General features: G+C 35.7%; 1 protein-coding gene across 1 annotated transcript in view; it reads right to left on the reverse strand.

Moving 5' to 3' along the window:
- Mms22l (MMS22 like, DNA repair protein) overlaps positions 1 to 13,861 on the reverse strand; it is a 124,167-nt gene that overhangs the window by 62,597 nt on the left and 47,709 nt on the right. The window contains exons 13-14 of the mRNA XM_040740717.1: positions 12,214 to 12,440; positions 9,297 to 9,806 (exon numbers count right to left, since the gene is read on the reverse strand). Coding sequence (XP_040596651.1) covers positions 9,297 to 9,806; positions 12,214 to 12,440 — 737 coding nt within the window. The remainder of the gene's footprint in view (positions 1 to 9,296; positions 9,807 to 12,213; positions 12,441 to 13,861) is intronic.

Below are 13,861 nucleotides of genomic sequence, written 5' to 3' on the forward strand. Positions count from 1 at the left end.
TAATGAGATGATCTATTAACAAACAGAAAATACTAAGAAATACAAATCATTACCTATTAAAGATGGTAATTAAAATAACAGAATATAAATGGTTATGAAAACAGCTAGGTTTCTTTCAATCAGTCTATCATTCACATAATAAACATATCAACAAATATTATATAGATTTCAGTAGACTAGATCATACGTATCTGCTATAGAGACACTGGAAGAATTACTTGAATTTATTAAACACCTTTTAGCATTAGTATGTGTTCTCTGCAGAAAAATAATTATACCATAGTTGAGAGCAATACATGACATTAGAGCAATTCAAATGAAACAGACTGTTCAAGAGTAAGACACACAAGTGAGTATACATTTCAGAGACACTTGAGTGAAGGATAATATTGTTCATACAATAATTTAAAAAATAAAGAAATTCATCACATAGTGAATGCATGAAGATATTATTACAACCCTTGTTTTGCATGGGTACAAGTCAGTGCTGACCAACCGTTTTTCTGCCTTTTTAAGAAAAACATTTTATATGTATGAGTGTTATGCCTGCATATGCCTGGTACTCAGAGGTCAGAAGAAGGTATCAGATCCTCTGGAACTGAGTTATGTATGGTTTTGAACCATGTTTATGCTGGGAACCCAACCCTGGTTCTCTGCAAGCAGTATTCTTAATCAACTGAGCCATTTCTCCAGCCCCCCCCCCTTTTTTTCCTGCACTTTGCTGCCTGCAGTAACCACTGCCTGGAAGTCCTTTCCTAAGATTGTATTATTAATAAAAGTACAGAGGGGTTTATGAGTTTTTAAGCCCTCACTTTTATAATATGTATTCCCTGTAGCAACTATCCAGAATGCTACAATTTTCACACATCTGCTGGCTACCTAGAATACTGACTGGCCCGTTCCACACATATGACTCTGACTCCAACCACAGCTCACATGAACTAATTTGTAAAATCACCTTTCTAACACCGTCAAATCCCTATAAATGGTTTATTTTCCTCCTGTCTCCGCTACCTTGCCTGTATGTCCCTTATGAGGGGCATTGACCATTTCTGACTTCCAGTTTTAACAATGATTTTCGTAGATTTAACCCTTTCAAAAGCATGCTTCTTGCTTCTCATACGGTGTCAGCTAATTCAGTGCAGATTCATTATATTGTTGTGGCCATAGTTTGGTCATGTTTTAGTCTAAACATTCAACAAGTTTTCATGGAAAAATACATGCCAAGGTAGGTTCAATTGATTAAATAAAGGAGGATTCACAAAAAGACTACACAAGTTAGGAAAGTCAGATTGTGGATAGTTTTGAAGACCACAAAGATGTATAAAATTCTTTTTATATGCCCACCAGAATATTAGTAAGGTTAAAATCATATAAGCATACTCCTTGATCAAGGTAAAGGTGACAAGAGAATATGAAATAAATATAAGCTACAGCAACAAAACATGTCATTATAAAAAAATAAGAACTTTTATAACTATAAAGGACATCAGCAAGAAAAGTCAATCCATGAGAGAAAATATTTGCAGATCATATGTTTCATGGATCTTATATTGAGACTATATAAGTAGCTCATATAACTCAGTAACAAAATATTTTAAAGTGAGCAAAAGGTCTGAACATTTATTTATCCAAAAAACATAATAGTTGTAATCACATGAAAATATGTCCAGCATCATTAGTCTCCAGAGAAACGCAGACAGCATCACAGTGAGGCGGCATTTAACACCCACCAACATCACAATAGAAAAGTCATGTAGAAGCCATACTGGTGTAGCTGTGACCTCTTGGTGTTATGACACATCTTGTTTATAAGGAAGAACTATGAAACGGTATAGTTTAGCATTTCCTCAAACAGCTAAGCAGTGTTGTGATTCAATAATTTCACTCCTATACCTATATCTGAAAGAAATACACATTTAAACCGTCATTTATAAACCTTTGCCAGTAAAGATATGGAAATAGAATATTTTTCTTACATAATTTCTTATTCTGATGCAGGAAAATGCATGATCTATATGGAAAACCATCGACAATTCAATGACTCAGACATTAATGCCTATACATAAAAAATCATCTATTTGAGCAAAATACAAAAAGAAAGCAAATATTGCTAAGCTAATAAAATGAAGTTTGTGTTATCACACAAATTTATACAATATATAAAATTTATATACTGTAAGAGAAATATGCTTCAGAATTCTAGCCCTATGAAGTATATAACATAAGGTTAAAATACTAATTTATAAAATATATAACCCAGTTGCAAGATGTATGAAATACTTAACGACATAAAAATATATTTATATGGCTTATAGTTTATAGATTCCCTAAATACTAATTCTATATTACATTCCCCTTGCAATACCTGTATCACCTTTGAAGCAACCAAAGCTGCCGGGAAATGGTTCACTTACGTAACGTACCCTGACTATTTCTCAGACTGGCAATATATTTCTTCTCTGTGAAGCAAATTATTATAAAACTACCCTCAAATTTACATAGTAGTGTATGTATGATGCAACACCAGAGGCATTTTGGGCAAACTGGAATGTAAGCAAACCAGAAAAGACTTAGCTTATTTTAAAAGTTCTACCTGATCAGATTTACTTGCAGTAAACTATTTTTCAGTAATGACAGCTACAGTCCATCCTCATTAAGAGAACACTCAATGACACGAGGCCTGCTAGCAGTCCAGAGTGTTTATCCTACTTTCCCTGAAATAACATGCACAGTATTTAGAATAGCAGATCATCAGGAGTACCTTTTCTTGTACTACCTACTTTCCTAAACAGGCAGCAGTCCCAGTTCTCTCCCCAAAGCAAAGGAAATAAAACTTTTGCTTATAATAAATGTTATCACACTCACACCAGTAAAAGTATCAAATATGGAAAATATGCGGGGAAATAACAAGTATAATCTGAATTCACATGTGTGCACAATAGTTTGTGCACAAGTGTGCATGCGCACGCACACTCTCTCTCTCTTCTAATACTAGGACAGTTAAATAGGAAACAGATGATCTTCTAACCTCATTGGGAGAAGGGGGGAAAAATGGGACTTAAGCGTAAGTCTATTTTCAAAATGGGTTTTCAAGTCAGGGAAAAAGAGGCTTAATCTTACAGGGAACCATATCACAAAATCATCCTTTTGAGCTATATACTCTAGTCTCAACATTGAGCATTTTAGGCAAGTTCTTCAATGCCTTCACACTTTGAAACTAGGCTCTTGTTTAATACAAAATAGGATGTCAGTTGATCAATATCCATTTGGCTTAAATTCGTAAGTCCACAACTTCCCTTAAGTGTTAGAACAAACAAGTACAAAGCATAAAAATTTATTGTTTCTTTTTTAACTCAAAATGATATTTGCAGGTGCCAAAAGGCATTTTGAAACCACTCACCCTTACATCAGCAAAAAAATGAAAAAGGGGGGTGGGGAGGAGGGAGAATCCCATGAGGCCTTATGTGTCAAGTTTTTGCCCAGAGCTAATTTTCATAGCTATGTTATAAAACCTGAAAATAGAGGTTTATAATGGAAATCCTGACAGACCCTTAACTATAGTAGACCGAATGGATATAATTAAAGAAAAGCTTTCAGCTATATCTAACCACAAATGAAAGGCTACCATTTTTATATTAACCTCAAATAACAGCAAGAGAAAACTAGAAATGTGATTCCATAAAGGAAATGTAAAGTACTAAGATGAACAATAGACCTATTTGACTTTTAGAGTTTTAAACAGAGGCATCTAGTTAACATAACCGAGTCAGTATTTTCAAAGCTACTTAATCAACAATAAAGATTGTTCTGGTGAGCCATCAGCTTCAGTTAGCAGAAAGTGGCATATGAAGTTATTTCTTAACAGCCTAGAGGGAGCTGCTTCTCCCTTTAATCAGTAATCTTAATTCTACATTTTCTGTCACACAGTTATTAAAGTTACCTAGTCAACACATACACAGACACACATACACACACCCCTGCACACACATTTATGCAAGGGCTGGTACCTTATTCCCATATGAATTTGAAAACAGGGGAGATTGTTAAGGTAAAGTATTTCATCCTTTCCCTTGGCCAGGGATACAGCCAAGAATAAATATCATCAATCTATGTAATTCATCTTCTGTACCTAAATCAAAAGTCAAGAATTTAGCTTTCTTTTCAACTCCAAAGCAGGAAGAGCAAGTGCCTATGCTTTAATTTTTAAAAACTACCAAAAATGTTTTGAGATTTTTCCCAAAGTATTTTTAGTAGACAGTAATTCAAGTATGGCTACAAAATGTCCTTCAACAAATTATACATTTTGTATTAAGAAATCAGGAACAAATCTCCATGTTCAAATAATCAAAGACCTTTAAAAAAGATATCCTACCCTTTCTTTTTAAGGTTAACAATTCTATGTGATTTCTGGAGACTGTCACCAAATATATTCCAAAGAAAATGCTTGTTTATACTGCCAATCTTGAAAGTGCTAAAATGAAAACATCCAGGTCACAGACTCTTATATATGCTGGGATTAGTTTCATTGCAGATGTGCACAAATTACTATCCAAGATTCAGAAATTTACAAGTTAACAAACCTACATAGTAACAGCAGCATGGACCATTCTGTTCACACAGAACTCAGACTCCTCTCAAAGCTCCTCTATTTTTAACAGCAATCTTATCTGATTTTTAAGTTCTTCATGGCATTTGTTTTCAGTTACAGTTGATAACACAGTGGCTAAGAGTGTTCCCAGAAGGGGCAAGATTGGTACCCATCATCCACATCTGGAAACTCATAAGCGCTAACTGCAGTGCAGGCGATCAGATGGCCTTTCTGGCCTCTGCTGTCGCTCAATCCAGAATCAGTTAAGAAAAATTATTAACATAAATGTAAATTTGCTTCACCTTATACATAATCCCCACCATGTTTGGGTGTACTTTTCCCTCTAGTTCTTTTCTGAACAACTCATATGGTACTTTTAAAGCAGTATTTTTATATAGTTCTTAAAATAGATCGGCTTTAATAGTAAAATAATTTACTCATTTGAATTTTATAGAACAGAATTTTGTTTCATTCACAAAAATAAAATTGAGGTGGCTGATGTTAACCCTAATACATCAGACAAATATTTTGTTAAATGTACTTTACTTGTCTCCACACTAAACAATTCATTTTACTGATCTATAAACTGCAAAATTACTAAAGCAAGACAATCAAATGCCTCCAATAAGCAACCATTCTTTATTCAGTAGTGAAAAGAAAGACATTCAGACATTTACAATATCAGGTTTGCATACAATATGCAGACTTGACTTACGAGAGTACTGTGCATTGCTAAACAAGACACAAGTGGTGCCATTAGTCTGGCTATGTAAATAGGAGAGCATAGCAACAAGGCAGCTAGTGTAGTGTAAGAATCCAGTCTCAACTGTGAAATTTAATAGGATAAACACATCTATAATTGCATTTCATCTAAAAATAGAAATGGAAGTTAATAAAGAAGACACTATGTGTAAATTCTCAATCTTTAAAAAAATATAGGAATTACTTTGTATTCCTCACGGAATTACTTTGTATTCCTCACTATTACTTTATATTAAGGCTTATTTATTTTTTTGTGTATGAGTGTTTCGCCTGCACATATGTCTGTGTACCATGTGTGTGCCCGATGTCTATGTATGTCAGAAGACAGCATTTGATCACCTGAACTATATTGATAGATTATTGGGAGCCACCAAGTGAGTGCTAGGAATAGAATCCAAGTCCTCTCCAAGAACAAGTACTCCCAACTGCTAAGACATCTCTCCAGCCCACACAGTGTACTTTTACAGGTTTACCCAAAAAAGTTTCAGTAAGGAAATTCAAAAACAATGTTAGTGGATAACTATCAAGTAGAACAAAGAAAAATAATCTTAAAAAACTTTTAGATTGCTGCAAATTCTAATTCTGAAGTCTCTCCAAGCTTCAAAGTAAGCTTTGTTTCCCTTCTTTTGTGTTTCCACTAAACTCAAGAGTTTTATTTCTATCTTAGGACACATTCCCTACACAATTTTCTACAGTGATCTAAAAATGAAAAAGAAGAAAAGTCAATAATATCTATTCACATCTAAAACACTCACATAACTGTAACAAGAAGTTCTTTGTCCCAGTTGGTCCCACAACCGCTTCAGTCCCAAAGAAGCACACAGACGCTATATTAATATAAATCTGTTGGTCGGTGGCTTGGGCTTCTTATTGGCTAGTTCTGTCTCAATTACTAACCCATTTCCATTAATCTATGTATTTCCAAGTGGTCTTGGCTTTCTGGAGAATGCCTTGGGCATCCTCTCTTTTGGGGCTCTACATGATGACTGCTTCCACCACCTACATTTCTCAAAATTTTCCTCCTCTCCTAGTCCCATCTATGTCCCTGCCTATATCGGCTACAGTGTTTTCTTCATCAACCAGTAACAGTAACAAACAGAGAAGGACAACCCACATCACACAGCAACTCACTCTTAGAAGTTAATTTACAGGTATCTTCAAGTACACAGATGTATGCATATATAAAAATGTTCAAAGAAATGTGCTATAATACAGCATGGTAAATATGTAAATTTCATCATAGGGACAGGGCAAATAAAGCTTGCTACATCTGTATAATAAAACACTAAGCAATCTTTACAAAGAATTAGGTAGGTCTCCACACAACTATAAAATGTTGCCTTTCAACTTTGAACAGAAAGTACTATTCAAATAGAAAAGGAAGCTTAACAAAGATTATAGATGCTTGAAATGTATATAACTAGCAGAAACCCCCTGAAAGGGGGCTCAGGAATCAGAACTAGACCAGTGTTCCTCAGCCACGGGACTGCTGGGTTCTCCTGTGGGATTTACTTGGTGAACTGTCAGAATTTTGTAGCATGATGACCTCTACCCACTAAATGTGCATGGTATGTTCTTAGTTGTGACAACTAAAAATGTTTCCAGACATTACCAAATATCCCAAGAAGAACAAACACATTCCTAGTTGAGAACCATAACTAGAGAGCCAAGGTAAGACTTAACACATTTTACCACATTATATTCACAACACAAAGATAGTTTAACAACACAAGGAAAACTGCTAGAATAAGAGTATTTATAGGTTACAAATCTTTGCTAAAAACTATGTAAATTCAGGTATGAGGACATATACCTGTCTGTCATCCCAACACTTGAAAGGTAGGATTTAAAAGAATGAAATGCCATCTAGGCAGCCTCAGCTACATAAGGAGTTTGAGGTCATGTCAGCTTAGACTCTGCCTTAATCCCCCAAAACCAACCCTCCCTAACTCTATTCAAAGTAAAATTATTTAGGATTAATAGGTACTTAGTCATCTTCACCAGAAAAACAAAAATAAATTGATTATGCTACTTTCTTTCTATGACTGCCTCTTCAAGATGTATAACTCTTCCCATCCTTCTGACACCTATGTTTTTAAAATTTCCAAGAATGACAGTGCCCAGTTACCAGGACAACTCAGAATAATCACTTCCTCTTTCTTGTTTTTTTACATTAGACAAACACAGTTAGACAAATTAAAAGTAGAATGAGAAAGAATTTTCCAGTTAAGCTAGAAAGCACAAGGAAATGCTACTCACTATCTATTAAAAAATGAATAAACAAAGTAAGTCTTCATTAGAGAAAACAAAGCCTACTGATATTGTCTGTGACCCCCAAAACATTTTTATACAAAGATTCAAAATTAAAGGGTTTTTATTATCAAATTGCTTATTAATTTACTTATCTGTCTATCCACACATCAAAGTATCTGAGTATTTTTTAACATTCTTGCTTGAACACTAGTGAGGCAAGCAAATAACTATGGGTGAAAACTCTGGTTAAGCACATACATACACAAACTAGTGGCAATTAAAAACCTTACATAAATCAGGATAAAGAAATTTAAGGAAGCTATAAAATGGTATTGCATACATTTTAAAATTTTGTAAACTGACATTTTTAGGATAATATTAGGAAGAAGCCAGTTTCTACATTATCTGCAAATATGACCTCAAATAAAATTGTACATATTAATTATGTGAATCTGTGTTTACCTGTTAGGGATATGTGTACACTGAGAGCGCAGGTACCTGCGATGTAAGCTGGACTTACATGTGTCTCTGGTTCTCTGCAGGAGAAGTATGTGCTCTCAAGTACTAAGCTGTCTCTGTAGCCCCTAAAACCATAGTTCTACATACAAGTTCTAGCCAGCTTTTCAGCAACAGTGACTACACAATGAGAAATTCAACTTATTGAAAACACATACTCAGCTGGGCGTGATGACTCACACATTAAACCCAGTACTTGGGAGGCCGAGGCAAGCATATCTCTGACTTCAAGGCCAGCCTGGTATACAAAGCAAGTTCCAGGACTGCCAGGGACACACAGGGAAGTCCTGTCTCAAAATACCAAAACAAAAACAAACAAGCAAACAAACCAAAAAACCCTCACATACTTGAAAAGTAAAACTTACAAAATGACATACATGCAATAAATAACTATAGTTTGTATCCATGATTAAGTTGTGCTCTGAGTATATCTATAAATTAATATATCTCTACAAATTATATTGACACAAACCATAAGCCTTGAATACGTTTTTTATGTTAAAACAACACGTTAACTTCAGAATATATAGACTCTGAAGGAAATATTTGAGGCAGCTTAGATTAGAAATAATGTTTCAGCTACAACTCCAAGATACTGTTTAAAAAAAAAAAATAGTACAATGTGGGAGGTAGAGAGACGGCTAGCCAATAAAAGTCTTCCCAGTGTAAATCTGACAACCTGAATCTGACCCCCCGATTCTCCAGGGGAAGACAGAAAGAACAAACTCCTGAAAGTTGTGTTGTGACTTCATATATCACAGAACATGAACATGCACGCCCACTCACACTCATGCATCACACACACACACACAATCTCTCTCTCAAATAATAACAAATATTAAAATAAAATAGTACACTATAGCAAAAACCTCCCTGTGGGAACACAATTCCACAGGTTTCTATGAAAGTCACCTCAAACTTGAATTCAAGGTCTTGTTCAGACTAACAGACCTTTTTCTAATTGCACTTTTCAGGGAGGTGATCCAGAAGGGCGGGCTCTAGAATCCCACCAGTGCTGTTCTCAGTCCACTTCTGTTGCCTGTGTCTCCATAAAAGCTGTCTTGTGAAGAACTACTGTTTGAAAACTAATGAAAAATCAGCTCTCTCGCCTATACTTGTGTGTATGTTAAGTATGTCAAAAGTGAAGCTCACCAGCACTTGATGGAAAACTTACCTGACTCTGGCCAGAACAGCCTGCAGAAAGTTCAGCACTGTCCTAAGTTCAGATTCTCGACAGGCTCGCAGTAACATGCTAAATCCATCATTGAGAAGGTGTTCGTGAGAAGGGTATAAGCAACAGCTGGTCTCAAATACTTCTTGAACACCATCAATATAGATGCAAATCAGTGTCCACAGAGTATGCCTCTGCACCATTTCATCATTCTTAGAAACTAAGAATTCCTTTGCTTTCTCTTGGAACTCACTCGACAATTTTTCAACCCAAACACCAACGTCCAGATTTTTCTGTGCATACATCAGGAGGAATGCCATCTGACCCTTCCAAACAAGGGCTCTATGAGATGACGTGGAGGCAGGCCTGAGGAAACGAAGGAGCTCTAAAACACGGCTGGCTACATCTTCTATCTCTGCAACAGCTGCTAGCAGCAGAAAAAGACTGAAAAAGTTCTGGAGGCCAACTTCAGTTAGTTCTTCCATCCTTTTTTGATGAAATTTAGAATATATTCTATAAAATAGAAAAATTAGTAAGATTATTTCATCAACTAAAATCTATCATTTAAAATACTTTCCTCCAATATTCACAATACCGCATTTTATAAGTAACAGCTAATTTTATGTGTGTGGTACATGCATGTGTATATGGATATATGTGTGTGCAGGTGCTTGCTTCCACATACTATGGAGGCCTGAGGTTAGTTAGCATCAGGTGTCTTCCTCAATTGGACCCACTCTGAGGCAGTGACTCTCACTGAACAGAGTTCGTGTTTTCAGCTAGTCTAGCTAGCCAGCTTGTCCCAGGAATCCACTGTATGCCTCTCTCAAAGGCTAAGATTGTGTTAGCCTCTACATCTACCCAGTGTTTACACAGATGCAGGAGAGTCTAACATTTCCCCAGGTCGAGTTTTAGTTAACTCTTCACCTTGATGTTGTCCTGTCACTGTGAAACTGTCCACTGACATAGCAAACCATTACAGATTAATCACAGATTTAGCTTTTCTCAAAGAGAGTAGAAATGCTCTTTTCCTATGATACATAGCTTTTCCCTTTGATTTCCATCATTTCCTTACTTCTTGACCAACAAGACAGAAAATATTATAGCTTGGATTTCAAAAACTCCACAAAGGTCTGAGCTTTGTTCAAAAGTAATGGGCACTAACAGGCAGCAGCTGCAAATTTAGGAGACAGGCTAAGTAGAATTAGGCTAAGTGGAATCACTTACTAAGACACCAACCTCCTGTGACTCCTTTACTTCTGTTCCCTGACAACAAGGTTAAGTGGTTTTGGCTCTGTGTGTGCTCTCATCAGGATATGTTGCCTTCAACCAAAGCAACAGAGTCAATGGATCATGGACTGAAACTCTAAAACCAAGAGCACAAACAAACCTTTCCTAGCAAAAAACCTATCACCTCAGGCATTTGTCATAGCATCAGAAAACTAAGATATGCACTCTTTTAAGTACAATTTCGTGTGCACTTACACAAACTTTAACTGAACAACTTTTCAGAACTTTTTTGTACACCCTTCAGAAAAACCTGGTTTTATTTTGTACCTTAAGAATATTCAAGGAGCTAGGTTATTTTTACCCATGTAAAGAAAAATTATGAATGCTCAAATATCTAAGCCAGTAATTAAGAAATTTAATCTTTGATCAAAGCTACTAAGTATAAACTAACACCTTATGTACATTTCTCTCAACATTCAGGGGTTAGAATTGAAAAGCAATTCACCCTGACTTCCTACTCATGAACTGCTAAGTTCTGTAATTTCCATACTTAGTTGTTAAGGACACAGATAATCAAAGTACACAAGAGACTGAATGTTCATTAACAATGTAACTACATATGAGTTAATATGCTCGGCAAAGTAAAGACCTCATTTTTCCCCTACTACTCCCACTATAGTGGTTAATATAGTGTACGGGCCTATTAGTATTATCAAACGAATTACAGTAATTCTTAATTAATGTCGTTGAGCACTATGTCTTTCATAGAAACATTTATGTTTGAGAAGTCTTGCAGGTCTTGAACTCTCTGTAGCTAAGGATGATCTTGAGCTAACAATTCACCTACCTCCAGCCCCCAGCTCGTTTAACAATCTTTGAAAATGTTCTATCAGAAAGATACATATCCCCCCCCCCAAGTTCTTACCAAAGAAGAAGAATCAGCAGATGGTGATATACTACATGACATAGGCTTTAAAAGGGGGTTTCCATGTAGTTGTGAAAGTCGAAAACAAAAAACAAGTAGATTATATCCATTAAACAAAGAAAATGCAAAGGAAGGAAGGAAGGAAGGGAGGGAGGGAGGGAGGGAGGGAGGGAGGGAGGGAGGGAGGGAGGGAAGAAAGAAAACCAGAGAGGGGGAGGCAGGGAGACATAAACAGAGAAAAAGGAAGGGAACCAAACTAGAATGAAAAGTGGCAGATTCCCCAAGTGAGAACAATAGAGCTATTGGTTCTTGTCGGTTCTAGTCAATTTAAGGAAGCAGCATTGAATGAAACTGCGGGGTTCCAAGAACACAAAACATTTAAGCACTGAGCCCAATAGCTACCAATGTACAATGAGAAGATTTTTAAAAATTTTTAAAATTCTATCACTTTTAATGAACTAGAGAAAAGGATCACATAACATTACAATTGTGGCCAAAATTGTTGCTCCTACTCTGATATTTAATACATAGAATTTGAATTATCAGTACTGATTAGACGAGTAAGAAACTGAAACCCTCTAATTTATGTATATAAGTTTGTTCCTCATTATAACAAACAGGCAAGAAAAAAAAATTTGGTATCCTAGGTTAAGGAATATATTTTAAATGTACAAAGACTCTAACAATAACTTAATAATATAAATATCAAAATTTCCAAATGTACAGTGAACACTTATGACAAAAAAGATACTGTACAACACATACCTTCCTTTAATTTGTTTCCAAGGATGAGGGCCACTGTTCTTCATTGCTTTCTTAATGACTTTTGACAAAATACAAAGAAAAATCACATAACTGCTGCTGGATTTATACAGGTCAGGGTTTTGTTTGTCACCAGTGCACGTCTTCACCATTGCAAGCATTGACAAGGGTGACTTGATGATATTAGTAATGCCTTTCAAAGGAAGCCAAGAAATACTGAAGGAGCTGTTCTAAATAAAAATCAAAAGGAAAAAGAGTACAACATAGCTGTTATAGATATGTTTCCTACTAAGTAAAAATAAAAGCTGTAAATACTAACTAGCTCATAAAAGCCTACCATTGTAGTTATAATTTTATTAGATTGTAATTATTATATATACCCCAGAATTTTAAAAATGCATAAAAACAAAGAACATGAAGGTCTTTGAATTTTGTACTTTCCGCAAAATGTGTTTTTAGCAATTGGCCTGCCCAAAGATGCTATGAATGACCCTTAAAACCTATTTATTCCATATTGCTCAATGTTTCTGTTATGCCATTTAATTTTTAGGATAAAGAACACTTAATATATACTTGTTATAAAAAAACAATGGATTTCATTATATTTTCATACATCTGTAGCATGTGATAAATCACCAATATCAAGGCAACTTGTAGAAGAATTTATTTGGCTTATGGTTCTAGAGCAGTGGTTCTCACCTGTGGATCACAAGCCCTTGGGGGGGGGTCAAATGTCCCTTTCAGAGGAGTAGCCCAAGGCCATTAAGAAAGTACGGCTGTTTAAATTACAATTCATAACAGTAGCAAAATTACAGTTATGAAGTAGCAACAACAACAATGTTGTTTGGGACTCACTACATGAGGAACTAACTGTATTAACGGCTCAGAGCATTAGGGAAGGTTGAGAACCCTGCTCTAGAGGGATAAGCACATACCATGCCAGAGATGTGCATCAGCAAGCAAGCATGGTGGCTGCTGTAGACACTGAACACTAACAGCTTGAACCACAAGAGGAATTAGAGAAAGAATTGGGAAAGGCCCTAGTCTTTGAAATCTCAATGCCTGTCCCTGGTAACAAACTTCCTCCTGTAAGGTCACACCTCCAAAACCTATCAACAGTCATCAACAGGGAAACTAGTATTCAGACGTCCGAGTATATTTAAACTACCACACATGTTTGATTCTATACTCACTCCCATCACTGTCCTCTTTTCTTTTCCCTTTGACTAGCCAGTCATTTTTGTCATCCCTAAAACTCCCATTTACTTGATATCTTGTTTTTCATAAACTTAGATTCCATGTTTGATGAAACACATGAGATACTTGCCTAAGTCTGGCTAATTTCACTTGACATGGTAATGCCAGGTTCAATGCATTTTCCCGTTATTCCTTATGGTTGGATAAAGTCTGCGCTCTCTATCTCTGATATATATATATATATATACACACACACACACACACACACACATATACATCAAATTTCTTATCCAGGTTTTTTTATACGCCGTTTTTCATAAGAGCTATATATAAGATTTATTCTTGTACCTTCCCAATCGCTTTTCTTTCTTCCCTACTTTGTTTGATTTGGCTTTCTATTCGAGGATGTTTTAAATGTCTTTGACTGGAGAATACTATAAGTGCAAATGTTCAC

This window comes from Mesocricetus auratus, unplaced genomic scaffold (assembly GCF_017639785.1).
Source record: "Mesocricetus auratus isolate SY011 unplaced genomic scaffold, BCM_Maur_2.0 Super-Scaffold_6730, whole genome shotgun sequence".
Classification (NCBI taxonomy): domain Eukaryota; kingdom Metazoa; phylum Chordata; class Mammalia; order Rodentia; family Cricetidae; genus Mesocricetus; species Mesocricetus auratus.